This window comes from Chlorocebus sabaeus, chromosome 29, assembly GCF_047675955.1.
Source record: "Chlorocebus sabaeus isolate Y175 chromosome 29, mChlSab1.0.hap1, whole genome shotgun sequence".
In the NCBI taxonomy this organism is placed as follows: domain Eukaryota; kingdom Metazoa; phylum Chordata; class Mammalia; order Primates; family Cercopithecidae; genus Chlorocebus; species Chlorocebus sabaeus.
Window position 1 is genome coordinate 1262151 of NC_132932.1, and position 27695 is coordinate 1289845.

Consider the following 27695-nt stretch of genomic DNA (forward strand, 5'->3'; position numbering starts at 1 on the left):
GATCACGAGGTCAGGAGATCAAGACCATCCTGGCTGACATAGTAAAACCCCGCCTCTACCAAAAATACAAAAAGTAGCCTGGCGTGGTGGCGGGCACCTGTAGTCCCAGCTACTCAGGAGGCTGAGGGAGGAGAATGGCGTGAACCCGGGAGGCAGAGCTTGCAGTGAGCCGAGATCATTCCACTGCACTCCAGCCTGGGTGACAGAGTGAGACTCTGTCTCAAAAAAAAAAAAAAAAAGGAATTTTCAATAACAAAATCTCAAAATCAGCCACTTTTGGAGAGGCATATTAGCAGCTGAGAGTATTTTAGGACAGTATTTTATTTGAGGATGGCCGAAGGTAGCATTTTCTGTGGTGTAACATTCTCTGGGGGATTCTATTAAAATTTTTTTTTCTTTTTTTTGAGACGGAGTTTTGCTCTTGTTGCCCAGGCTGGAGTGTAATGGCACGATCTCGGCTCACCACAACCTCTGCATCCTGGGTTCAAGCGATTCTCCTGCTTCAGCCTCCCGAGTAGCTGGGATTACAGGCATGCGCTGCCACGCCTCACTAATTTTGTATTTTTAGTAGAGACGGGGTTTCTCCATGTTGGTCAGGCTGGTAATCCACCCACTTCAGCCTCCCAAATCCCAAAGTGCGGGGATTACAGGTGTGAGCCACCACGCCCGGCCAAAAAAATTTTTTTTCAAAAAGAAAACTTTCAGGTTAGCAAACATTTGGTAAGTGTCCACTTGGTACCCACAGTGACACCCTAATTCAGAAATAGTTAGGGAACATTACTTTGTGTTAAGCCCTGGGCTAGGGGGCCAAGAGATGCAATCCCTACCCTTGAGGAATTATGCAAGGTAGAGATGGGGGGCAGGTAAAGTAGCAGTTATTATACAGAGTGATAAGGGCATTGCTGAAAACCTGTCATGCCAATCACCGAATGGCTTTGCCTCGGAGAACAAGCGGTCTACTCTTTTGAGGAAACTCAAAGCCCCAGAGGTGACATCAAATGAGATAATGGCCTATTAAGTGTGCATGTATTTTACATATATCTGTACCTTCACTTGGGGTGTCCTCCAAGCCAGACTCTAGAAGCTAACACTTGTTACACTGTTCCATGAAGTAGGTATTGTTATTATGCCCACTTTGCAGATTACAAAACAGATACACAGAACCAGGAACTTGCCTACTATCACACAACTTTCAACAGAGTGGGGCTGGCCAGTCTGACTCCAAAGGCTTCACTCTTACCCTGAGCAGACAGGGACCACTATGTGAAAGGAAACATTTAAAGTAATGTATAAATATGGCCACTTTAGCATGCAGCTGGCATTGTAAGTGTAAGATTTTAAGCAGCCAGGAGAAATTTTCATTCCTAGCTAAAAACTCAAATGTTACGCAGGACACTGAGCTTTGGTTCTCAGAAGTTTGTCTTAGTGTAAACTTCTGCCACTACGATACAAAAGGAACATCTCTGCAGTCAACAAATAAGCATTTTGAGTATCTACTGAGCACTTTTTGAATTATTAGCATGTTTCCCACTTTGGTCTAGTGAAGATTCCCATGGTGAATATTTTCTGCTTAGTTCCCAATCGCTTTCTGCCCAGCTGATCTCCCCCGCCCCTTATAGCAGCACTCTCACTTCACTGTCTTATCTGCTTTAGAGCCTCACCTTGGAGCCCTTGCTTCAAGAAGTGGCCTTCAAGCTTCAGCTACCCAAGGTCCCCTTGCCCTGTTTATCCTTTCTTTTTCTGGCCCCAGTGGACCCTGGGGCAGGGTGACCTTATTAAAGACTCTATAAAACAAAGTTGTCTGTCATCTCTTCAGAGACACCACCCCCCTGCCCCGCTTCTACTGGTAATTGAAAAAAGAACTCTCCTTGCTTATCCACTTCCCTCCGCCATCCCTGGGAAAAGGACACGTTGGGAATAGTAACACGTGGTCATTGCCGGGTGAGCAACCAGTTACTGTAGTGATTGGATAGTGACAATTCCCATCCCACCTCCCTACCTGCAGCATCTGACTGGTTGGTCTGGTTTCAGTGTTCCATGCCTAGATTACTGGATAGAGGGTGGTAGGCACATAAAACATTGCTCATGCCCCACCCTGTATCCAGCTTTCATTACCATCCTTCTTTAATCACTTTTCAACTTGGGTTTTATCGTTCTTTTATTTCATCTTTTTTCACTCCCACCTCTACTGTTTGCCTGCCTTCTATTCTCTGGAATCTTCCAATCAAGCAACTGTAACTTTACATGTCCTACACCCAGCCCCCTCCCCTGCCTCCTGGGAAGACCAGGAGGGAGCACCCCGGCCCTCGGGGGTTAAGCCTCTGTAGCTGCTGTAACCTGAGAAAAGAAGGCCAGGCCTCTGGAGCCGGCAGTCAGCTCCCTGTGGCCTGCCAAAGGATAAGAACCTTGCTCACTCAGCTCCCTCCCTTTTTTCTTTCCCCTCCCCTGCTGCAGCAAGGCCCTCCCCCATCCGCACACACGGGCTGCTGGGTAAGTGGCAAGATGGCTCCCCTGCATGTCTCCGGCTGATCGCTGCCGCTCCGCCAATACAATAGAGCCAGCCACTACCAGCAGCCTGGCCCTCTTCCTCCTTCTCCAGAGAGACCAATCCAGCCGAACTCGGGGTTTGCCGTGAGGACTTAACGCTTATCTCTTAAAAGCCAGATCTGTTTTAGCCTCCCCGCACCACCACCACCTCCCCCTTCCATTTACCATTTTTTGGATCCCCGGTTGCTACATCTCAATTTTCTCTCTCTGGATCGGGTGGCTGGGGAGGAGGTGGTGGGATATTGGGACAAGGAAGGTGTGCTTTTTTTTTCTTTATTTTTTTTAGGATTTTTTTTGTTTGGTTTTTGTTATTTCTTCCATTCCAGAAAGGGATAAACAGCACTTCCAGGGGGAGAAAAAAAATCATGTTATCAGAAAGCAAAGAAGGGTGAGAGCTTCACATTTCCATGTATGCCTTTTCCCCACCGCTCTAGCTCGCCTCATCTTCCTTCTCTTCCTCATGGCTTTCATTCCGTCTTTCGTTTTGGTTTGTTTTCAGTCATTCTGCTTTCCCCCTTTGTCCTTCCTGCCCAGTTTCTAATTGGCCCCATTTGCCCTTTCTATATGGGAAATAGAATTTTTTTTAATAAGTCTTTTCTCTAGATGTAAGCAGTTCGATCTCGTGTTTCTTTGGGGGCCTGTTAGCTGGGGGCCCAGTTCCGATTTTCCCCTCCCCCTAACCCCCTAGTGCATCCCTCGTTGACTGCTCTAGGGAGGTTCTTCTGACCTCTGAGTGTCAGTCAGCCTGTTGGGAATGCTGACTTTTCTGGTGGTGATTATCGGCCTGGAAGGCTTGGTTTCCCCTCTCCTGAGCCTTAGGCCTCTGATCATCTTTATTTGATTTTTTTTGCTTGGTGTTTGGGTGGTAGAGGGGGTGAGATTTGACATAGACGTTGGAGATGAAGACAAATCAAAGGTGGAAAGATAGTTTATCTGAAGTGAATCTCTGGGATTCTTTGCCTGAAATGGGAGCTAACTTGAGAGATTAAGAGTGGGAGAGTGGGTTTGGTGTTCGTGGGGGAAGCTGCCTGTGTGGGGGAGGGCGTGTCCTGACTAGGAGGCCTGCTCTCTTTATCTCTTGGAAGTTGGAATGAGGGAGTGGGAGAAACTGGGTGAAAGCCGAATGTAGGAACAGTTTCTACACCTCTGAGCAGGTAAAAGTGGCCCTAATCTTCTCTGAGCTCTCATACTCAATTCAGCAGTTTTAATTTTTCCTTTTGAATGAGAGGGTCCTTGAAGCTTGAACCTTCACCAGGCCTGCTTCCCTGCAGCCCCCACCCCCACCATTTTCTCCATGCTGGTGTTTCCAGATCCTGAGGGTCAGCAGGCCTTTACTTATTAAGCAGTTGATTAAACACAGGTCAGGCTTTTTTGCCAAAGCCGTGGCCATTCTTTCTTGTCTTTTTAAGGGAATCAGGCTTCCCTTCGTTTTTTATGCAATTTTGCTGTATAAAGGTACCTGTGGCCAGGGAGACTGAGGCCACAGGGTTGTGGGTAAATCACAGTCACTTTTGTGGGACTATTTTCAGAGGAGAGTTTTTCTCCCTTCATATAAGAGTACTCTGGTGAGTTATTACCTGAGAATAGTTGCAGTCCTAACCCCGCAAATGACAACTTTAACTCATCTGGGCAATGGGTGGATGTGGTTGCTGTGGTCCACGCTCTTTCCCCAAGGAAAATCTGTTTCCCACTGTTCCCACTGGGACAAGGTCTCTAACCTTGATCAGAAAAGCAGCCCTCCTAATCCCACCCAAGTGAGGAGGCATGGGGGTTTCCTGACCCAGTAACTAACATCTTGCTCTCTCTTCCCCCTTGGTTCTTTTCTGCGCCCCCCCACCACCACCACTCCCCCCCTCCTGTCAGTGAGGAGAAGGAGGAAGTGACCATGGACACAAGTGAAAACAGACCTGAAAATGATGTTCCAGAACCTCCCATGCCTATTGCAGACCAAGTCAGCAATGATGACCGCCCAGAGGGCAGTGTTGAAGATGAGGAGAAGAAAGAGGTAAACATCCAAGCCACCTGTTGGGGTGGGTGGGCAGGAATGGACCTAAGGGAAAGAGTAGACCACTCTAGTGATCCCTCTTACACAGTGGGTTAACTTAAAGGAAAGATGAGGCAGGGACTTGGATCAGAATAGGGCCAAGGGAGAATTCGCTGGTTTAGCAAGGGAGACCTCTTGTGATGGGGACAGGGCTCATTCATTTTCCTTTCCTTGTTGGGGAAGTAGTGCCCAGATTCTAGATGTTTGTAACGAACTGGAAAGTCTGATAATGGCCCTTTATCTAAGATTTATGTTCAGCTTTTCCTGCTGTCTTCCCAAGCTTCTGGTGGTAACTCCTTTAGCTTTCCCTCCTTTTTAAAAGCCTGATGGAGCCCGTCGCCATCTAGTGGACATTGATGGTTCTCACAAGACCAGCCATGCTGAGAAATTTTTGTTCCTCCTCTGCCCCCCAGTGGTCTCATTGCAGAGATGTAGCTACTTAGAAGTCAGCACTTGTGATCCAGAAGGCCCCTTCTCAGTTATCTGTGACCCCTCTACCACCTTTTTTGGCATATGTTACCTTGTGTCCTGCACCCAATTCAGGGGGCTTCCCCCATCAGAGCCAGCGAAGTCTTCTTGGCTCTTAAAGTAATTGAGAATGAGCTGGGTTTAGGAGCGGTTAACAGGGTGGGAGGGACTGTTGTGTGTGTAGCCTTTTTCTGGTGTGTGTTGCGGGGTTGGGGGCCGGTGAAAGTGATTTGATGTGCAGAATATTATTTATTACAAGGTCCTTCTTCCCCGTAAAACTTTGTCCAAGTACCTCATGTACGGTAATCCGCCCGTAAAATATAACCCTGCCCAACTGGCCAATCGCTGATGCCGCCTCTTCCTCTGGACCCACCCGCTGCTACTGAGCTGCCCAATCAGAGCCAAGTCTGCTATCCAGGTGTCTTGGCCAGAGGGGGGCATGTATATGGGCTCCTGTGATGGGCCCCCTTTTGCCTCCCTGTCTCGCTTACATCAGGGGGCCAAGAAGAACACTGTTCTGGAGAGACTTGTATTGAGCAAGCAAAAAACATTTGGAAAGGGGTGGACTTGCATCATCTCCCTACTTGGGACACCCCAAGAAGAGCTTGTGCCAGTGCTGGGGCGCCTGCCCACATGCCCTTGCCCTTTTGAGGACTGTGGGTTGCCTTGTTTGCTACAGACTGTTGGGATCCCCGTCTAGGGCACCAAGACCTCCTAAAGTTTGTGATCGCAGTGCCATGCTGTAAAACACTGAGTGGGACCCTCTACTTAAGCTGTGACGACTAGGAACCGTGCAGAGGAGTCTAGGGTCTGAGCCCCTGGGGATTTAATGCTGATGACAGCCCAGCCCATGTATCACCACTTGCTCATCAGATGGACTTTCCTTTGGTCCCTGTTGTCCATGGTGAAGGGCAGCATGTTGGTTGCTCCAACTTCTCCTCCATCCCTGGAGGCAGGGACTCATTTCATCCACCTGACTGGAACCACTGTCTCAGCTGGAGTCCCTGAGGAGATGCCAGCCACAACTCTCCGAAGAGAAGTATTCTGACCTTGCTGCTGAATGTGTGCCAGGTCCGGGGGATATTCACCTACTACCCCCAGGCTACCTTCATCAGAGGCTCCATGATCCCACTCGGTGAGAGGACCCCCTCCCCAGTTACAGGCAGAGGAGAAAGGGACTCTGGAGTCATCACCTGGATTCCAAGTATTGGGTGGTGGTATTGCTGCAGCTTGCCACTGGTGGACATGGGTCCTGCCTGCCTCTCACGATAAAAGGCAAGGATCATTCCTGCTACTCACAGGCCATCTCATCAGGGACTGCAAGATGATGTCCCTACAGGGCCAGGACTGATGTCTCTGCCCCTTTTCCCCCTCTATCCCTCGCTGAGCCTGGCCACCGCCAGTGAACTGTCTTGACATCATGGAAACTGGGCAGCGTCCCCCCACACGTTTCCCTCCCGCCCCCCCTGCGCCCCTGGGAGGACTCTGGCAGTGCCGTGCTGACTACCACGCCGTGCGCCCACCTTTTTTGCCAACCCAACCCCCCACCAATTGCACAGCGCCTAGCAGGGAGGGCTCATTCTGATTGGACCGGCGGTTGACTAGATACAGTACACAGTGAGGTGCGATGGGCTGAACGGAAGATCCCAGGTGTGAGATGGTACCTGGAACATTTGTCCTACTCCTAGTTTATTTTCTTCTTTATTTTCTTCTCTTTTTTTAATATTTTATTTTATTTTTCCTATATCTTTATTTTTTCTGATTTATTTATTTGGTTCATGTTTTTCCTGTTTTAATTAAGACTTTTTTTTTTTTTTTTTCCCTCCTCCTCACTAACTTACCCATCGAGAGCGGCCCAGCTAGGGGTCAGGCTGGCCCTTAACAGAGACCAAGGAGACTTGGTTAGACGACACAAACGGGGCTGGGGGCGGGGGTGGATGGGAAAGGGATTTCATCACGAGGTTTCTGCCCTACCCTTTAGAAGAGTGGTAGAGAGGTCTTAGTTTTTCCAGAAATAAGCACCTACATTTAAAAATACTCTATTCCCTTTTTCTCTTGCTTTTTTTTTTCCCCCCTCTCCATAGTCTTTCGTCATGCACCCACTGAGTGTTTGGGGTAGAAACTTGTCCCAAAGATGTCTTCTGGTCCTTGGCAGGGCCTCTAAGGCTTGAGCCCTGGTTGCAGAGGAAACAGCAAGACTCTGCTGAAGCTCCCTGAGGTGGCTGGAAAGTCTTAAGAATCTCCTTGGGGACAGTCTGCCCTTCATAAAAACCTTCCTTTGCCAAAGACACCTTTAAGTTCTTTTTGCTAGCACTTGGCTCAAGAGCCTCATCTCCAGTGGGTCTAGTGCTGCCCTTTTCCACAGTGTGGTGGGGGGTCTGGGCAGCCTTGACATGACGGTCTGCTGTCCAGGCATCTCAAAGCCATTGTCATTGGGCATCAGTCTGGCCATTGAAGAAAGGAGGGTTACCTTGTTGAAGTTGCCATCCAAAGTTGGTTTTCCTTGTTTCCTCCAGTTAGCAAGGAAGGATCTGGGAGGACTAGATGACCCAGTTTGGGGCACAGTTTGTTTGGCTTGGTGTCCTCTCGACTCAGACAGTGAAAGAGAGGGCATGACCAACATCTTTAAGGGGCTGAGAGGCTACTGAATTCCTCTTCCAGCTTATTTCTGGTTAAGCTAATACACAGGTGTGATACGGAGTAGATGACTTTTCCCTGCTCTGATATGTAGTTTTTTTGTTTTTTTTTTCCTCTAACTTGCATTGATTCTGCTTCGTTTTTGCCGTTTGCCGCTTCTGTTTTGGTCTCTGTCTGTCTCTGTGTCTCTCTCTGTCTCTCTCTCTCACTCTCTCTGTGTCTTTGGAGGCTATTCTAAGACTGCCCCATCTAACCTCCTTCCCCCCTCTCTGTGGGGTGTCTCTCTTTCTCTTTTTTTCCCTTTTTCTTCTTTATACAGAGCTCGCTGCCCAAATCATTCAAGAGGAAGATCTCCGTTGTCTGTAAGTCTAGCCCCCAGTCCCTGATAAAAGTCAAGAATACCATACCATAAAAATCAGCATTCATTGAGAACCAGATTTTCATTCTCAATGGCATTCTTGGGTCGCTCCCTCCTGCCCCACCCCTTGTGCCTAGCAAATCTGAATCCTTTCCTATGTAGGGTTTCATTTTGAAATTCAAAGCTTGAGACAATCTCCATCATATTTCTCTAGTCACATTTTAATGAGATACACTATGAGGTGTCTGAGACCATGTCCCATTTAGCCTTAGAGGCATTTAGTCTTTCAGATACGTGAATACTCAACAACGAATGAGTTTCAAGGACTCCTATGTAATGCTTAGCAGTTTATGAATTATTCTGGGTTTTTGTTGTTGTTGTTGTTGTTTTTGAGACGGAGTCTTCCTCTGTAGTAGTCTAGGCTGGAGTGCAGTGGTACAATCTTGGCTCACTGCAACCTCCGCCTCCCAGGTCCCAATTCAAGCAGTTCTCCTCAGCCTCCTCAGTAGCTGGGATTAGAGGCACGTGCCACCATGCCCAACTAATTTTTGTATTTTTAATAGAGATGGGATTTCATCATGTTGGCCAGGCTGGTCTTGAACTCCTGACCTCGTGATCTGCCTGCCTCGTCTCCCAAAGTGTTGGGATTACAGGCGTGAGCCATCGCGCTTGACCTTGTTTATGGGTTATTCTAAGAGCGCACCCGAGGAAATGAAAGTGCCCCACACCTCAAACAGTAACAATTTTAACATTTTCCCCAATGAGGAACTCTAGATTACAAAAGTATAATAGATGTTTATAACTTAAATATCAATCTGTGGTGTGAAAATTAAAGACCAGATCCCATCATGATCTTAGTTCTGCTCAGATGTTAGTATCACGTAGTGTTCTTGTTTCTTGTGCATTCACGTGTCCTTCTCAGTTTTTCTTCCACACTACTTAAGATACTACTGTCTACCATTAAAAGTTTAAACAGCTTATTATCCTAGCTACCCCTCCCTTACTGCTTTTAGATCAGTAGTTTCTATCAGGAAGGGACCTCAGCCCTTTTAGTGTTCAGTCTGAAGCCATGGTTTCCCAGTTCCCAAATATGATTTCTTTTTTTTTTTTTTAATTTAAGACGGAGGCTTGCTCTGTTGCCAGGCTGGAGTGCAGTCAGTGGCACGATCTCGGCTCACTGCAACCTCCACCTCCCGGGTTCAAGCAATTCCCCTGCCTCAGCGCCTTGAGTAGCTGAGATTACAGGCGTGCACCACAACGCCCGGCTAATTTTTGTATTTTTAGTAGAGATGGGGTTTCACCATGTTGGTCAGGCTGGTCTCCTGACCTCATGATCCACCCGCCTCGGCCTCCCAAAGTGTTGGGATTACATGCGTGAGTCACCACACCCACACACTGATTTCTTTAACCTCCAAAACTCCAGCCAGGGGTAACCTGTAGGTATTATGGTTTGAACTTGCAGAGGTCCTGAGACCATCTAACTGTTGGGTCTATTTCTTGGGGACAGCAGCTACCAAGGGGGTGCCAGCTGGAAACAGTGACACAGAGGGGGGCCAGCCTGGTCGGAAACGACGTTGGGGAGCCAGCACAGCCACCACACAGAAGAAACCTTCCATCAGTATCACCACTGAATCACTCAAGGTGAGGTGGGAGGAGCCAGGGAAGGGAGGATGAGACCTGTTAAGGTGGGAGTAGACATGGGCCCAGTGTAACGGGGTGGGGGGTATCTGTGTCCCAGAGCCTCATCCCCGACATCAAACCCCTGGCGGGGCAGGAGGCTGTTGTGGATCTTCATGCTGATGACTCTCGCATCTCTGAGGATGAGACAGAGCGTAATGGCGATGATGGGACCCATGACAAGGGGCTGAAAATATGCCGGACAGTCACTCAGGTAAGGCTTCTGCACCCCAGTGTCGGGAGGAAGATGGGAGCAGTAGATGCAGAGCAGCCAGCTGAGGAGCTGAGATAAAGTCTTTGGAGGAAACTTTCCTGTCTGTGCAGAGGGTTGGGTTGATCGACACTTTCAGGGGTCAGACTACCAAATCCAGCTGGCTACCTGTTTTAAATAAAGTTTTATTGGAACACAACCACACCAGTTCATTCACTTTTGTCTGTGGCTGTTTGTTCACTACAACACCACCAGAGTTGAGTAGTTGCAACAGACTATGTGGCCTGCAAAACCTGAAGTACTGCTTTGCTCTACAGAAAAAATTTACCAACTCCTGCCTTAGTTTTCCTCAAGGCAAAGTTGAGGTACTAACAATCCCAGGATCTAGTAGAGGTGAGCTGGATAATGAAATACCCCTAGCGGAAGGAACATGCTAAGCTGACTGCTGCTCTCACCAGGGAACCAGAGGCTGAAAAGAATATGCCAGTTTGGTGTTTAACAGATCTGCTGTGTTCTCTTGATAGGTAGTACCTGCAGAGGGCCAGGAGAATGGGCAAAGGGAAGAAGAGGAAGAAGAGAAGGAACCTGAAGCAGAACCTCCTGTACCTCCCCAGGTGTCAGTAGAGGTGGCCTTGCCCCCACCTGCAGAGCATGAAGTAAAGAAAGGTGAGTGATGCTTTTCGTATATCATATCTTTCTCCTACATATGAAGTAAGCTACTTGAGGGCCAGATTTGACTCTGTTTAATCTTTGAATCTCCATGATGAGGTTAGCCTAGCACAGTACTTTGCAGATTATAGGTGCTCTACACGTTTAGATGAAGGAGTGGCTGCTTGGTATAAAAGAAAGGGAACCGTGATAGTTATATTGAAAGTGAAACAAGCCAGTATTGCTTCCTACCAAAAGCTGTTCTTGTGGTCTTCTTCATAGTGACTTTAGGAGATACCTTAACTCGACGTTCCATTAGCCAGCAAAAGTCCGGAGTTTCCATTACAATTGATGACCCAGTCCGAACTGCCCAGGTGCCCTCCCCACCCCGGGGCAAGATTAGCAACATTGTCCATATCTCCAATTTGGTAAGTCATTGTTTCTCACATCCCAGCTGGCTTAGTGGTTAAGTTTGAGCTTTAGGCTTACGCTTCTTAGGTTCCACTCATAGTTGAACTGGTCTACCAATAGATTAAGTTATTCACTGATCTTGAGTGAGTTACTTAACCTATTTACCCATCTAAAAATGAAGGGGAAAAGCTGTCACCCTGCAGGGTTGTTTTGAGGACTTGCAGAGGGCCTCATATACAGTGTCTCAGTGCTGGGAAGCACCACCACTCTTCTCACATTCTTACTGCAAGGTTCCTAAACTCTCTGCCCTCACCCAAACCTTGAAACTATAGTCCTGTGACAGCAGCTTGGGAAATCTAAAGATTGGCTGTATGGGTGGTGGTCTTGCCTTCTTCAAGACCCTGAAAGTCTATTTTCATTGGCAGGTCCGTCCTTTCACTTTAGGCCAGCTAAAGGAGTTGTTGGGGCGCACAGGAACCTTGGTGGAAGAGGCCTTCTGGATTGACAAGATCAAATCTCATTGCTTTGTAACGGTGAGGGGAAGAAGCTGATTCTATAGGTCATGGCATATATTTCCTTTTGTGACCAGTGTGGGCAGGTTTAAGGGTGTTGCAGCAAGTGGGAAGGGTTGCAGACACACTGACCCTCCATCTTCTCCCTTCCTCCACCAGTACTCAACAGTAGAGGAAGCTGTTGCCACCCGCACAGCTCTGCATGGGGTCAAATGGCCCCAGTCCAATCCCAAATTCCTTTGTGCTGACTATGCCGAGCAAGATGAGGTAAGAAACCTAGGGAGAGGAAGGAGGGGAGGGGCAGGGGAAGCCATCAGCTGCTAGATTTCGGCAGAGATCCCTGCCAGACCTTGAGATTCTGTTCTTTCCTGTTCTTCCCTGGCTTTGGTTCCTTTAATTGTACCATGGGGCTTCAAAGTGGTACCTGGGCTCCTTGAGTGGGAGTGATACCACCTCTATCCTGACTGTCCTTGTCCCTCCTCTCCCCACAGCTGGATTATCACCGAGGCCTCTTGGTGGACCGACCCTCTGAAACTAAGACAGAGGAGCAGGGGATACCACGGCCCCTGCACCCCCCACCCCCACCCCCGGTCCAGCCACCACAGCACCCCCGGGCAGAGCAGCGGGAGCAGGAACGGGCAGTGCGGGAACAGTGGGCAGAGCGGGAACGGGAAATGGAGCGGCGGGAGCGGACTCGATCAGAGCGTGAATGGGATCGGGACAAAGTTCGGGAAGGGCCCCGTTCCCGATCAAGATCCCGTGACCGCCGCCGCAAGGAACGCGCAAAGTCTAAAGAAAAGAAGAGTGAGAAGAAAGGTAGGTACTTAGCTAAGGGGTACGCATACCCACTAGTAGGTGGGAAAGGGACCCAGATGGGATGGGACAGAGGGTCAGATGCATCAAATCTGGTTCACTTTTTTCTACCTCAGAGAAAGCCCAGGAGGAACCACCTGCCAAGCTGCTGGATGACCTTTTCCGAAAGACCAAGGCAGCTCCCTGCATCTATTGGCTCCCACTAACTGACAGCCAGGTGAGTGCTCTCCTTGGTGCCCTGCTCCCTAGTGGCACCGAGACTTGAGGTCAGGGTGAGGGGAGATTCATGTGACTGTGGGAGTGAGTTGGCCCAAGTACTTACTAGCTTTAGGCTAAAGGGGAAAAAACTAAGCATCACAAAAAGGCAGTTTTCAGTTAATTGGTATACCATAGAGAAACCAGACCAAGGAGGGTAATGATGGATACACAGCAGCTGAGGTTTGTGGATGTCTGGGAAGCTGGCTGTGCCAACCAAGCTTCTTAGAACTTGATTTTAGGCAGTGTGTGGTGGCTCACGCCTGTAATGCGAGCACTTTGGGAGGCCAAGTTGGGTGAATCACCTCAGGTCAGGAGTTCCAGACCAGGCTGGCCAACATGGAAACCCTGTCTCTACTAAAAATACAAAAATTAGCCAGGTGCGGTTGCAGGTGCCTGTAATCCCAGCTTCTTGGGAGGCTGAGGAGGAGAATTGCTTGAACCCAGGAGGCGGAGCTTGCAGTGAGCAAAGATTGTGCCATTGCACTCCAGCCTGGGCAACAAGAACAAAACTGTGTCTTGGACAATAATAAAAAAAAGAACTTGACTCTGTTTAGCTGAGAAATTGTGTTTTATAAATTCATTTCCCTGCTTTTTAAGAGTTTTTGCATTTTTAATTTAGTTTCTTAGTAACAGGCCTTTTAGGAATTTTAGGCTTATGCTACTCAAAAAAGATTTGTTCACATCTATGCTGATGATAGGGAGCTAGGGAAACACCAAGGGCCAGGCATGGGTGGTGCCAGTACCTGTCAATGTGTGTAAAAGTTGAAACATGGTGGCCAGGCGTGGTGGCTCACACCTGTAATCCCAGCACTTTGGGAAGCTGAGGTGGGCGGATCACCTGAGGTCAGGAGTTTTATACCAGCCTGGCCAACATGGTGAAACCCCATCTCTACTAAAAATAAAACTTAGTGGGGCATGGTGGCAGACACCTGTAATCCCAGCTACTAGGGAGGCTGAGGCGGGAGAATCGTTTGAACCTGGGAGTCAGAGGCTGCAGTGAGCTGAGATAGCACCACTGCACTCCAGCCTGGGCAACAGAGTAAGACTGTCTTTTTTTTTTTTTTTTTTTTTTTTTGAGACGGAGTCTTGCTCTGTCGCCCAGGCTGGAGTGCAGTGGCCGGATCTCAGCTCACTGCAAACTCCGCCTCCCGGGTTCCCGTCATTCTCCTGCCTCTGCCTCCGCCTCCCGAGTAGCTGGGACTACAGGCGCCCGCCACCTCGCCTGGCTAGTTTTTTGTATTTTTTAGTAGAGACGGGGTTTCACCGTGTTAGCCAGGATGGTCTCGATCTCCTGACCTCGTGATCCGCCCGTCTCGGCCTCCCAAAGTGCTGGGATTACAGGCTTGAGCCACCGCGCCCGGCCAAGACTGTCTTAAGAAGGAAAAAAAAAGGCTGAAACTTGGAGAAAGGTGCTCTAAGAAAGACAGGATGCCATTGCTGAACCCCCAAACCCTTCCTGCTTAACTGAAAAGCTGATCCTGAGCTAGGAGGCGGGGTCCAGGCACAAATGGAGGCTGTGACCAGGACTGAGCTGCCTACTCTGTGCCTTTCCTACCTGGCTGCAGATCGTTCAGAAGGAGGCAGAGCGGGCCGAACGGGCCAAGGAACGGGAGAAGCGGCGAAAGGAGCAAGAAGAAGAAGAGCAAAAGGAGCGGGAGAAGGAAGCCGAGCGTGAACGGAACCGACAGCTGGAGCGAGAGAAACGTCGGGATCACAGTCGGGAGAGGGACAGGGAGAGAGAGAGAGAAAGAGAGCGGGACAGGGGGGACCGAGATCGGGACAGGGAAAGGGACCGAGAACGAGGCAGGGAAAGGGATCGCAGGGACACCAAGCGGCACAGCAGAAGCCGGAGTCGGAGCACACCTGTGCGGGACCGGGGTGGGCGCCGCTAGCGGGGAAAACACTAGAGCTGCAGGTACCAGCCACTCGGCCCCAGGGGGTTATGGCCACAGAGGGATAGGCACAGTCTCCACCACCCTGGAGCCAAGGGTCTTTCACACCACCTACCCCTACATACATACCAAATGGAACGGTGGCCATCCTTTCCCCCCAAACACACCCCCTTAACCTATCTCTTGGGACAGCCCTCCCCTCCCTCTCATTTCCCATTAAGTCTGAGAGGCAAGAGCTAGGTTAGGCAAGGAGGCGGTTGGCCAGAGATGGGGAACAGCCAGGTGCCCTAGTCCTCTGATTTTTCCTCCATCCTGCTTACCACCTCCCTGGGTACTTACAGCCTTCTCTTGGGAACAGCCGGGGCCAGGACTGGGTCACCTATGAGCTGAATCAGCATCTCCTCCTGAGTCCCAGGGCCCCTGCAGTTCCCAGTCTCTTCTGTCCTGCAGCCCTTGTCTCTTTCCCACAGGTTCCACTTTATATCCACCTTTTCCTTTTGTTCAATTTTTATTTTTATTTTTTTTATTATTAAATGATGTGGTCTATGGAAAAAAAAAATAAAAATCTGACCTAGTTTTAAACTGTGTGAGTGGCTTTCGTTGGGCAGGTTAAGCCACACTGTGGATATCTGTAGCCTGGAGTAGGAGTTGCTCCCATACCATGTGTTCCTTTAGGCTGACTGCTTCCTGCTTACTGAAACAGGAACTTCCCACTGTCTTCCATCCCCTGCCTTGGCCCTGGCCAGCGCAAAGCTGTGGACCTTCCTCATTTGGGAAGGCCCCACTGGGAAATGGGGCAACCTGTGTCCGTGGCGGCACCCCAGCAGGGCTAGGAGGGTGGGTTCTCCTCTGGTTCATGGTCCTGTGCACGGTTAAATCAGGGATTTGGTCACCTGCCTGCCACCTTGGTGTTTCCCACAACTGCCGCCAGGGGGCAGCAGCTCCTCGCTCTGTTGGCGCCTGTAACCGAGCTTCGCAAAAAGGGCTCTACTGCCCGCCTCCGCCCTCCCGCCGATGTCGTGCCTCTGTCCCCGAAACGCTCCCTGGGCCCGGGCCTCGGACTCTCTGGACCCTTATGCCGTCCTTAAGTGTCCCCCAGCTGACCTGCTACCGTGCTCTGCACGGGCTCTCAAAACGCCACCGCCTTGCAGATGGAATCCACATCAGTCCCAAAAGCCAGCCAGGAACCGGGAGCCCGGAGCCCGGAGCCCGGAGCCGGGTCTCTCCGCAGTGGGCTCGGAATTCCCCACCTCACAGTGCGCTCACCCGTTGTCCGCTGCGGGCGGCAGGCTGGCAGCTTCGCGCTCCCGGGTGCACCCGCCCCGCCAGCTCTTCGGAAATGGCCGGGCGCCGTGGCCTGGACGTCCTCCCGCCCGAGTGCCCTGCCGGGCGCTGCGGGCCCAGTCCGGGAGGGGCGCCACATCTGTATGCGCCCTGCAGCCCGGGAGCGCCGAGGGGGCGGACGCGCGGCGCCGCCTCCGCCCCCGCCGCGCGGGCCCGGCTGGCCGGGGAGGGTCGGAGGCTGGGCTCTTCTCTCCCGCGCGGCGCGGAGCCGCCTCGTTTCTCCGCAGGCGGAGCCTCCTTCCCCCGCCCCCTCCGTCTCGCTCCCTTGTTCTCGCCGGGGCCGCTCAGACCTGCAGCGGAGCCGCGGCGCCCGCTCCAATCGGCTCGGGGCTGCGCCCCCGGGACCCGGCGACGGGGGCGGGCGGGGGTGCTTCCCGCCGGCCTGGGCCCCTCGGCAGTGCCAGGTAAGGGCGCCTGCCCCGGAGCAGGGGTCGGGAATCCGCGGAGGGGCAGCAGGGGGCCCGCAGCCAGGGGGTCTTCGGAGGGGTGCGCTCCGTGGCTGGGAACCCGCTGCCGACTCCCTTCTCCCGCGCTCTGCCTCTTTCCCTTCTCCCCTCGCACCTCTCTCCCTCTTTCTTCTCTCGATTTCTCTTCACCCTTCCTTCCCTGCCTGTTTGCCTTCCTTATCTCTTCCCTCTATCTCCCAACCCTTCCCTCACCCTCTTGTCCTTTTTCCATCTCCTCTCCCTCTTTGCCTTTTTCTTTCTCTACCTTTCTCCCCTTTGCTGTCTTTCTCTTTTCTCTTTCTTGCTCTCCTTTTCCTCCCTCTCCTCTCCCCTTCCCGCTATCCTGTTTCCCACTCCTCTATCTCCTTCCTTCTCGCCTCCTCATCCCGCCTTCTCTCTGGTCCCCAGCTTTCCTCCGGCTTCCCCCTTCCCTCGGGAGCAAAGGGACTGTCAGGTGTGTGTCTGCTCTGAGGGAGGAGGGGCAGAAGCCACAGCTACCTGAGGGGTCCCCCCACCCACCCCTGGGAGAAAGGACAGCAGTGGGAAGGGTCTCCTCTCTAGCTCCCTTCCCGCGGCCCCTCCCTGCCTCCACCCCTCCTGTCTGCTCCTTCTCCCAGAATTAAGTTCCTGAGGCCTGACTTGACACCCGCGAAGCTGAGGGCTGCCACTGTCTGCCCGGAGCTGCCCCGGGTGACCCGTTTCCAAGCCTGGCCCCTAGGACTCCTCTCTACCTTCAGACACCCAGGCTGCTGCCCTGGTCTCTCTCATTCTGTCTCTTGCCACTGTTCTCTTTCTGTCTCTCATCCAGTCATTTCTGTCTCTGCTGGACAGTCCCTGAGTCAGTCTAGCTGTCAGTCATGCTGTATCTCTAGCCTCTGGATCGGCCTCCCTCCCCGGTCACCTCCCCCTGTCCCCCACCCTGTATCCTCTTCCTTCAGCTCTGGCTCCCAACTCCTGTCTCATAAGCCCAGTCCCCCTTCAAGGACTGCACTGGCAGTGTGGGCTGGAGACAGGGCCTAGAGAAGTGGGGCTCCCCTTGTGGGAGGGACTTTCTCCCACTCTCAACCCTGCCTGAGGCCGCTCTCCTTGTCATCTCATCCTGACCCTAGACACCTTCAGGCCACACCTCCATGAATCCCAACTCTGTAATGTTAAGCCCTTTCTCTGGTAGCCCTGCCACCTCCAATACCTGGCTACATGCCCAACCTGGGAGGACAGAGACCAGATTTGGGATTCCAAGCCCTCCCAGCATCCCCTCTGCTGTGTTCCTCCCCAGTTCTCTCCTCGGAGTTGACTGACCAGAGATTTATCAGCTTGGAGAACTGGAGGTGAATACATGCAGAGCCTGGGTAGAGGAAAGATCAGCCTCTCTGCTCTCTGTGTTAGTCTGAGTTCTGGGCAGTGGAGTGTCTCGTTCCTTGGAGGTCTGGTCTTCAGCATCTAATTCTGCGGGGAGGAGGGCTAGGGGTTTCCTTGAGCCTGAGCAGCTGCTTGTCCTGCAGGTGTGGATCCATGGGGTAGCCTCAACGCATCTTCCCCTCCGCCCCAGCTGCTCATGGGCCACGTGGCCTGGCCCGGCCTTGGCACCCAGGGCCAGTGAACAGAGCCCTGGCTGGAGTCCAAACATGTGGGGCCTGGTGAGGCTCCTGCTGGCCTGGCTGGGTGGCTGGGGATGCATGGGGCGTCTGGCAGCCCCAGCCCGGGCCTGGGCAGGGTCCCGGGGACACCCAGGGCCTGCTCTGCTGCGGACTCGAAGGAGCTGGGTCTGGAACCAGTTCTTTGTCATTGAGGAATATGCTGGTCCAGAGCCTGTCCTCATTGGCAAGGTAAGGATGACCCCTCCCATGTCTACTCTGACACGAGACCCTTAGGCCCTGCCCTGCAACTTCATCACTTCTGCAATGACCTTGGTCCCTCAGGACTCCCAACGCTCTACCCCAACCTAGACTCTTTAACCCTGTCTTTGTACTTGGAGCCCTCTGCCATCTTTTCCTGACCCCTGCAGCTGCACTCGGATGTTGACCGGGGAGAGGGCCGCACCAAGTACCTGTTGACCGGGGAGGGGGCAGGCACCGTATTTGTGATTGATGAGGCCACAGGCAATATTCATGTTACCAAGAGCCTTGACCGGGAGGAAAAGGCACAATATGTGCTACTGGCCCAAGCCGTGGACCGAGCCTCCAACCGGCCCCTGGAGCCCCCATCAGAGTTCATCATCAAAGTGCAAGACATCAACGACAATCCACCCATTTTTCCCCTTGGGCCCTACCATGCCACCGTGCCCGAGATGTCCAATGTCGGTGAGCACCCCAGCTCTCAATGCCCCAGTTTCCGTCTTCTGGCGCTCTCTCACCTCTCCTTCCTTTCTTGTTGTCTGCCCCAGAACCTGCCCCCTTCAGTTCAGCCTCCCTCATGTCTGCATCCCCCCGTCTGCTATTCTTCCCCATCCTGCCCTGCTGCTGCTGAATGGGGTGCTGGCATCCCCCACAGGGACATCAGTGATCCAGGTGACTGCCCACGATGCTGATGACCCCAGTTATGGGAACAGCGCCAAGCTGGTGTACACTGTTCTGGATGGACTGCCTTTCTTCTCTGTGGACCCCCAGACTGGTGAGGACGGAGCTTGGGAGCCCGGTGGGGCAGCCAAGGGGACAGACACCCTCTGACCCAGCGTGTCTCCCTAGGAGTGGTGCGTACAGCCATCCCCAACATGGACCGGGAGACACAGGAGGAGTTCTTGGTGGTGATCCAGGCTAAGGACATGGGCGGCCACATGGGGGGGCTGTCAGGCAGCACTACGGTGACCGTCACACTCAGCGATGTCAACGACAATCCCCCCAAGTTCCCACAGAGTAAGGGGCCACTGCTGCCACCTGAGCCATCCTTTGACCACCGCACCCCTACAGTGTCTGGAGAAACCTTCCCTCCTCGCCTCCTCCCCAGCCAGACCCTGGGAGAAGAAAGTGCTACGGGGAGGGAGGAGGGCTGGGGACCTCTCTAAGGTGTCTCCCCTCTGTCACCCCAAGGCCTATACCAGTTCTCCGTGGTGGAGACAGCTGGACCTGGCACGCTGGTGGGCCGGCTCCGGGCCCAGGACCCAGACCTGGGGGACAATGCCCTGATGGCATACAGCATCCTGGATGGGGAGGGGTCCGAGGCCTTCAGCATCAGCACAGACTCCCAGGGTCGAGACGGGCTCCTCACTGTCCGCAAGGTTAGTCTCCTGCCTGTTAATGCTTTCTCTTAGACCTGCCTCCTGCCGACCCATAAGGGCACATACTTAACTGTTCTTCTAGAACAGACTCAGGATCTCTCTGTTGGAGCTTAGAGATCATGGTCACCTCCTCATCTTTCAGATGAGGTCCTGGGGCTTAGAAAGAAGTGACAACAAGTCTATGATGGAGCTAGGGGCAGACCTAGCTTAGAGTTACTTAGAGTTACTAAGTAATCTGCCGTGCATCCTGACCACCAAGGCCACTGTCCCTCCAGTGCCACCTCTCCTCACATGAGGACTGAGCACTGCATGCATGTGGAGAGGACTTGTCACCGTCCAAGAGCCTGGGACCTGCCCTGGTTTCCACACGCCTCGCTTTTTCTCTCTCTCCCCTCACTGTAGCCCCTAGACTTCGAGAGCCGGCGCTCCTATGCCTTCCGTGTCGAGGCCACCAACACGCTCATCGACCCAGCCTATCTGCGGCGAGGGCCCTTCAAGGATGTGGCCTCTGTGCGTGTGGTGGTGCAAGATGCCCCAGAGCCACCTGCCTTCACCCAGGCTGCCTACCACCTGACTGTGCCCGAGAACAAGGCCCCAGGGACCCTGGTAGGCCAGATCTCAGCGGCTGACCTGGACTCCCCTGCCAGCCCAATCAGGTAGGTGAGCTGGGGTGTGGGCTGGGGAGCCAGATAGCAGGCTATTCCCACCCAGAGAATGAGTAAATGTGCCCCTTACCTTATAGCAAATCACTCGTATCCCAGCAAAAGCCTCCCTCCCTGCAGCTGGGCTTGCTGGTCTACAGGTCTGGGTGCCAGGGGAGAGCCGGAGGGCCTGGCTGACCATTCTTCAACCCTCTGTCCATCCCTCTGGGTAGATGATGGTGGCACCTCCCAGTGGCAGTGCAAGCAGATGTAATCTCATTTGATAAGTGGATCTCTATTGACCACTCCCAAAGCGCTTCACAGTTTCCCCCTTGCTGACACTGAATTCTCACAACAGCCCCGTGAAGTGGGTGTTCTCATCACCAGTTGTTTTAGAAGCCAGCCATGAGTGGTCACACAGTTGGTAAGTGGCAGAACAGCCACTCTTTCCCTCTCCCCGGCCAGCATCCCTGTCACAGCTCTGTGAGGGAGGTACTGGTGTCATTCCCATTTTTCAATTGAGTAAAAAGAGGTTAAACGATTTGCCCTAAGTCACATAGCTAGTCCAAGGCAGAGCAGGGCTGAAACACAGGTCCCTGGGTTCTCAGAACAGGGCCCAGAAGTCTGAAAGTCAAGGTCTGTTTATCCCTCTTCTACTCCCTTCTGTATCTTCTCCCCCTCCCCCTATGAAGCCCGGTGGCCCTGAGTCTTAACAGGTGTTTAATGGTGGTGATGCCCCAGGGATATATGCCTTTTAAGGGGACTCCAACCTGAATTATGGCTCTGCCCAGAGGAGTCATGAGGTCTGGCAAGGTGAACAGAGGGAAGAAAGAAGGGAAGGGGTGGAACAAGCTGTGGTACCGCCCCAGATCAGCCCCAGCATCTCTCTCCCTTCCCCAGATACTCCATCCTCCCCCACTCGGATCCGGAGCGTTGCTTCTCTATCCAGCCCGAAGAAGGGACCATCCACACAGCAGCACCCCTGGACCGCGAGGCTCGTGTCTGGCACAACCTCACTGTGCTGGCTACAGAGCTCGGTGAGGAGTCCAGGGCCCACAAGGCGGCAGCAGCCTCCTGGCCGAGGGGCTGTCCCTGGGTGTGGGAGTGGGGAAGGGTGCTCACTGCCATCACACCCTCACCAGCGTGTGGCCACTATGTCCTAGCCTGGATCCGAATCCTAGCCTGGATCCGAGTCCTAGCCTGGATCTGGGTCCTAGCCTGGATCCTTGCTACCAGGTAGGGCAGGCCTCCTGGTCTCCTAGCCCCCTAGGCTGGGCTGGGCTGGGCTGGCACAGTGGGTGTGCCTGAGCATTCTCCTGACCCTCAATTCATTCCCTTACTTGACTTGCCCCAACCCAGAAATAAACTAGACCTTACATAGCCCCCAGTCTGTGTACTGACAGACCCCATCCTGCTCGCTCTCTGCTTCAGGCTGGAGCTGGGGGCCAGAAAGGGGCTGGGTACCTCCTCTGGTTGCTAAGTGGAGCACACCAGCAGCCCCACCCCAGATAAGCCCTGTTGGAAGCCCTGTGGGAATCCCCCAAGGTAGGGGAGTGGACACCCATAGGGAAAGGGAGGAGTGCCAGCTCCATATGCGGTCTCCCCCATCAGTCCGCCCAGCAGCGGGTTCAGCTGCCTCTGGGCAGCCCTAGCCCATAGAGACAGGGAGACCTCCCTCCCACTCTTCTGTGAATAGACCCTTATCACCCCTGCTTATGCCCCAGGGGCTCCTCTACCCTTTTGTCTTCATGCTGCATATGAAAATTGCCCTTGCATATGTGGATATCTGAATGTGTCAGTGAAGAGTTCTATGAATGTGTACATGTGGGTATGTTCTCAGCCATGCATATAATTCCAAATGTGGGGAAAGTATGTAGATATACACACATATATATTTGTGGGTGTATATCTGTAATGGATATATATGTGTTTACAGTTGAGGGTACATAATTATATTTATATTGTGCATATGTGTGATTGGATATGTATAGTGGTATGCACATGCAGCTGTTTGTATGTGTTTTGTGTATGTGGGTATTTGTGGACAGATAATTTATTACTTATTGTGTATCAGGCACTATCCTTCTTCAAAATGGATTCATTCATTTAATCATCACCACAACTTTATGAGGGAAGTATGATTATTTCCCCATTTTAAAACAAGAAAACTCAGGCAAAGAGAAGTTAAGTAACTTCCCAAGGTCACATAGAGATTAAGTGGTGGAGCCATGAGACCCAGTCAGTGTGCAGAGTCTGAGCTGTTATCCCCACCATACTGCCTCTCAAATGTGTTTAATGCTATGTTTATGTTTCTATGTAATGTCTAGGTTTATGTTTCTGTACATGCTACTGTGTGCGTAGTGATATGCACAGATACTACCTGGCGGTGCACATGTTATCTGTTAGTGCATGGATGACCGTGTGTGTGTCCGTGTACACACACTATGTTTTTGGCTGCTTGTATATACATAACTTTGTGTGTGTGTGTTTGTGTGTGTGTGTGTTTCCTGTCTGTCTTCTCATTCTCCTGCCAAATCCTGCTCCTACCCTCACCCAGATACCAACTAGCAGCACTGGGCCCTTACTGCAGTGAAGAAGTAGACCCCCTCCCCATCCTCTCTCTGGGGCATCCCAATCCTTTTAGCCAGGTGATCCACTCAGCCTCCCCTGCCCATGCTGCAACCTCAGCCCCTTTCACCAGGCCCAGCCAGCTATCCCTCTGCCTAGGGGAAAGACTAAAGGAATTGGGAGACCCGGCCTAAGAGAGGTGACAGGGAGACACACTTTGCATTCTCTCTTGGAAGGCACTGGCAGTGAGAAGCAAGGTAGGGTAATGGTAGGTAGTCACCTGATGAAGGGATGGGCAAAGATAGGGCCTGTGTCTGGCTGTGGTGCCCAAGCTGCCCTGGGCTCTGCACCCTGTAGATCATGCAGCTCCTTCCTACCCAAGGTCAACTCTTAAGTGATGCTCATTGCTGTACTACAGCCTCCCAGACCTCTGATGGGGTGTGTGTGTGTGTGTGTATGTGTGTGTGTGTGGTGTATATGTGTCTGTCCACCCCACTGGTGCTGTGCATGGCCTCTATGTGTGAAAATGCATTCTATGGGCTCTGGGTGTTGTCGGGGGACGTGGCACTGCATTCACTATGCGTATCAAACATCTGCTTCATGTACATTGCATTTGTTTTAAATTTTGAGTGTACATTGGATATATGGTATGAATGTGTTTTGTATACTCGTTGCTGCTGTCTGCGTGCAACTTGTATGCACTTTCTATCTTTCATTTATGCTGCATGTGTCCTGCATGTGGGTTATTGTATATGTGTATCATGGCTGCGGCATTCCTGTTGAAATGTTTATTGTGTATTGCATATATCTTGGGTATTACATGAATATTGTATGCACTTGGTATTGTTCCATTCATTCTACAACATTGCTTTCCACTTGTGCATTACATGCATATTTCATGTGTTTCCTGTGCATGCTATATACTACATGTGGCATCCATGCCCATGCACCACATATGTTACGTGGAAACTATGATGTGTGTGTGGTGTGTGTTTTGGTGTTCTGGCTTCAGACAGCTCTGCACAGGCCTCGCGTGTGCAAGTGACCATCCAGACCCTGGATGAGAATGACAATGCTCCCCAGTTGGCTGAGCCCTACGATACCTTTGTGTGTGACTCTGCAGCTCCTGGCCAGGTGAGCAACTGAGGCAGAGGGGTTGGGACGTCAAGGCCTCCAGCAGCCCACTCCATACAAGGCCTCTCTCTTCTTCCTCCCAGCTGATTCAGGTCATCCGGGCCCTGGACAGAGATGAAGTTGGCAACAGTAGCCATGTCTCCTTTCAAGGTCCTCTGGGCCCCGATGCCAACTTTACTGTCCGGGACAACCGAGGTGGGTAGCCTCCTACAACTGTGTCCATACCTGCCTCTGTCCTCCTCTCCTCCTCCTCCACCCTTAGCCCAGCCTGCCTGACCCCTGCCCCACATGCCTGGGCCTTCTGCCCAACAGAAGATGGGTGTGGACTTATACTCATTTGTTGGCTCTTTGTAAACCTTCCCCATGGGAAGCTGGCTCTATGGGCTGGACCAATCCTACCTGGAAGGTGTCCCAGAAGATACCTCAACACCTTCCCTCTCCCACAGATGGCTCCGCCAGCCTGCTGCTGCCCTCCCGCCCTGCTCCACCCCGCCAGGCCCCCTACTTGGTTCCCATAGAACTGTGGGACTGGGGGCAGCCGGCGCTGAGCAGCACTGCCACAGTGACTGTTAGTGTGTGCCGCTGCCAGCCTGACGGCTCTGTGGCATCCTGCTGGCCTGAGGCTCACCTCTCAGCTGCTGGGCTCAGCACCGGCGCCCTGCTTGCCATCATCACCTGTGTGGGTGCCCTGCTTGGTGAGTCAGGCCGCAGTGGGACAGAGCTGTGGGATCTGGGCCTGCAGGGGTGTGGAGAAGAGCCAGGCTTCTGGACATAGGGAAATCCACCTTAGGGCTTGAACCACCCTCATGCCTGGATTTTCCCACCACCTGATGCATCCAAGAGAAAAGCTCTGGCCTCTGTCTGTGACCTGCCAATCATAATGACAATGACAAGCCGTAACAATGGTTAATTGAGCCCCCTACTCTGTGCCAAGTATGGTGCTGGGCACATAACTTGTGATATTTCGTTTTATTGTGTCAGCAACCCTTAGAAGTAAATATATTTTCCCTATTTTCCACACAAGTAATCTAAGGGGCAAATTGAGGCTTCAAAGAAGTCAAGCAACTTCCCATGGTCACACAGCGAGTAAGGGCAGAAGTCAGGATTCAATGCAAGGTCTGCTAGATGTCAGCTCCGAGCCACACGGCTTCTGTCACCTGGTGGGTCAGCCGTTCACATGGAGACAGGCCGCCAGCTCCCGGTCCTGCTGGCTCAGGGCCTGTGTGCCCGTCTCTCGCGCAGCCCTGGTAGTGCTCTTCGTGGCCCTGCGGCGGCAGAAGCAGGAAGCGTTGATGGTACTGGAGGAGGAGGACGTCCGAGAGAACATCATCACCTACGACGACGAGGGCGGCGGCGAGGAGGACACCGAGGCCTTCGACATCACGGCCCTGCAGAACCCGGACGGGGCGGCCCCCCAGGCGCCCGGCCCTCCCGCGCGCCGAGACGTGCTGCCCCGGGCTCGGGTGTCGCGCCAGCCCAGACCCCCCGGCCCCGCCGACGTGGCGCAGCTCCTGGCGCTGCGGCTCCGCGAGGCGGACGAGGACCCCAGCGTACCCCCGTACGACTCGGTGCAGGTGTACGGCTACGAGGGCCGGGGCTCCTCCTGCGGCTCCCTCAGCTCCCTGGGATCCGGCAGCGAAGCCGGCGGCGTCCCCGGCCCCGCGGAGCCGCTGGACGACTGGGGTCCGCTCTTCCGCACCCTGGCGGAGCTGTATGGGGCCAAAGAGCCGCCGGCCCCCTGAGCGCCCGCGCTGGCCCGGCCCACCGCGCGGGGGCAGCCGGCACAGGCCCTCTGAGTGAGCCCCAAGGGGTCCAGGCGGGCGGCAGCAGCCCAGGGGCCTCAGGCCTCCTCCCTGTCCCTGTGTCGCTCCTTGCTTCCCCGGGGCACCCTCGCTCTCACCTCCCTCCTCCTGAGTCGGTCTGTGTGTCTCTATCTGTGACACGCTCCTCTGTCCGGGCCTGGGTTTCCTGGCCCTGGCCCTGGCCCAGGCCCTGCGTTCTCTCACTGTGATTCCTCTCCTTCCTCCGTGGCTGTTTTGTCTCTGCAGTTCTGAAGTTCACACATAGTCTCTCTGTGTCTCCCTTGCCCATACACATGCTCTGTGTCTGTCTTCTGCCCACATCTCCTTTCCTTCTCTCTGGGTCCCTGTGACTGGCTTTTTGTTTTTTTTCTGTTGTTCATCCCAAAATCAAGAGAAACTTCCAGCCACTGCTGCCCACCCTCCTGCGGGGGATGCTGTGCCCCAGGTCAGTGCCTCTAGACTGTGGGGCAAGGCAGTGGATGAAGGCTCCCACTCCCTACTGCCTCTAAACTGGCTCCCCTGTCATTACAGACCTGCCTGCATGGTTCCATCCATCACTCATGGCCTCAGCCTCATCCTGGCTCCACTGGCCTCCAGCTGAGAGAGGGAACCAGCCCGCCTCCCAGGGCAAGAGCTCCAGCCTCCCGTGTGGCCGCCTCCCTGGAGCTCTGCCCAGCTGTCACCTTACCCTGGGCATCCCAGCCCTGGGCATTGTCTTGTGTGTTTCCTGAGGGAGTAGGGAAAGGAAAGGGGGAGGCGGCTGGGGAAGGGGAAAGAGGGAGGAAGGGGAGGGGCCTCCATCTCTAATTTCATAATAAACAAACACTTTATTTTGTAAAGCTGGAGCCCTGCTTCTGTTCTTGCGCTCAGGTTTCTATACAAAGCTTCATTGTCCCAAAGGATGAGAGGAGAGGCCTAGCCTATTTGCCTCCCAGTTCATTCTCCTTTCTCCTTGGGGGAAAATCCACTTCATGTCCTTCTAGATAGGGGAGGACTTGGGTTAATTCCATGACTAAGGAGATGATGACTCCGCCCCACTCTCACCACCAACTTCCTGGGTTCTCTTAGTCTCAAGCTGTCCAAGGAAATTAAGATATAAGGATTCAGCCAGGCGCAGTGGCTCACATCTATAAATCCAGCAGTTTGGGAGGCTGAGACAGGTGGATCACTTGAGCTCAGGAGTTCAAGACCAGCCTGGCCAACAGTAGAAACCCCATCTCTACTAATAATACAAAAAATTAGCAGGGCATGGTGGCACATGTCTGTAGTCCCAGCTACTCAGGAGGCTGAGGCAGGAGAATCACTTGAATCTGGGAGGTGGAGGTTGCAGTGAGCCAAGATCGTGCCACTGGACTCCAGCCTGGGTGACAGAGCGAGACTCCGTCTCAAAAAAAAAAGATATGGGGATTGTTCAGAGGGCAAGGTGGGCAGGAGAAGTAGAGGGTGAAGTGTGAGAGCTGCTAAGAAGAGGGCAGGAGGGATAAAAGACTAAGGGGAAGGGGTTTCTGGACTAGAAAAACAATGGGGGTGGCAGGCTGCAGTGGGGGCAAACCAGCCTTTCCTGGGGCTTGTAGTGCCAAGTGGGGAAAGGGTGGACCATGGTGAGACAGTCACACTGAATCTGGGCCCGCTGCTCCCACCTTTAATTCTCCCGCAGGCCATGGTCTTAGTCTTTGCAGAACACAAAGGAGGAGGGAGAAGACCAGGGAGGCAGGCTGTTGAGAGACAGAATCAGTCAACTGGGTGGGAGCTGAGCCAGAACTGCAAGCATCTCCCAATGTACAGAGAAGGAGTCCACCCAGGAACCAGCATGAGAGCCCAGGCCTCTCAACTCCAGGGCTTCAGAGGCACGCACAAGTAGGCGAGGCAGGACAGGTCCTTGTGACTCCCCCTTCGTGTGGGGTACTGGCAGCTGGGGAAAGCTGCTTCAATGTGAACATACCTTCCCTCACACCTTCCCCACCTGCTTGATAAGGACAAGCAGGAGGTGGGAGAACAAGTCCCCTCCCTCCAGTGCCGGAGTTCAAGTCATTTACTCCGCTGAAGGATGGAACCCTGGACCTCTGACAG

At 52.9% G+C, this 27695-nt stretch overlaps 2 protein-coding genes across 10 annotated transcripts in view; both read left to right on the forward strand.

Moving 5' to 3' along the window:
• The window catches only part of ACIN1 (apoptotic chromatin condensation inducer 1), a 37023-nt gene extending 21965 nt beyond the window's left edge, over positions 1 to 15058 (forward strand). For 2 of the 7 annotated variants that reach the window (XM_007990824.3, XM_007990827.3), the window contains 11 exons: positions 4411 to 4552; positions 8016 to 8058; positions 9562 to 9695; positions 9793 to 9945; positions 10467 to 10608; positions 10873 to 11018; positions 11427 to 11534; positions 11673 to 11780; positions 12005 to 12329; positions 12443 to 12543; positions 14150 to 15058. In XM_007990824.3, coding sequence (XP_007989015.3) covers positions 4411 to 4552; positions 8016 to 8058; positions 9562 to 9695; positions 9793 to 9945; positions 10467 to 10608; positions 10873 to 11018; positions 11427 to 11534; positions 11673 to 11780; positions 12005 to 12329; positions 12443 to 12543; positions 14150 to 14476 — 1729 coding nt within the window. In that variant the 3' untranslated portion in view covers positions 14477 to 15058. Of the gene's footprint in view, positions 1 to 2459; positions 2632 to 2873; positions 2936 to 4410; positions 4553 to 8015; positions 8059 to 9561; positions 9696 to 9792; positions 9946 to 10466; positions 10609 to 10872; positions 11019 to 11426; positions 11535 to 11672; positions 11781 to 12004; positions 12330 to 12442; positions 12544 to 14149 lie in introns of those variants that run through there. The other 5 variants (XM_037987550.2, XM_037987549.2, XM_007990826.3 and 2 more) reach the window with 5 other exon arrangements.
• A 969-nt stretch (positions 15059 to 16027) lies between these two features.
• CDH24 (cadherin 24) lies at positions 16028 to 26381 on the forward strand. Of its 3 annotated transcripts, none has more exons than XM_007990832.3 (14): positions 16028 to 16224; positions 17769 to 18092; positions 18272 to 18566; positions 18757 to 18876; positions 18951 to 19118; positions 19293 to 19480; positions 19883 to 20136; positions 21022 to 21158; positions 21553 to 21666; positions 23702 to 23823; positions 23907 to 24018; positions 24270 to 24518; positions 25066 to 26070; positions 26157 to 26381. In XM_007990832.3, the coding sequence occupies exons 2-13, from the start codon at positions 17892 to 17894 to the stop codon at positions 25563 to 25565; spliced, it is 2460 nt and encodes an 819-aa protein (XP_007989023.2). In that variant the 5' UTR covers positions 16028 to 16224; positions 17769 to 17891; the 3' UTR covers positions 25566 to 26070; positions 26157 to 26381. The 3 variants fall into 3 exon arrangements, with proteins under 3 accessions (XP_007989023.2, XP_037843479.1, XP_007989020.2); XM_037987551.2 differs by lacking the exon at positions 21553 to 21666 and adding an exon at positions 17543 to 17594 and having other exon boundaries at positions 16032 to 16224; XM_007990829.3 differs by lacking the exon at positions 21553 to 21666 and having other exon boundaries at positions 16032 to 16224.
• Positions 26382 to 27695: the final 1314 nt, after the last annotated feature.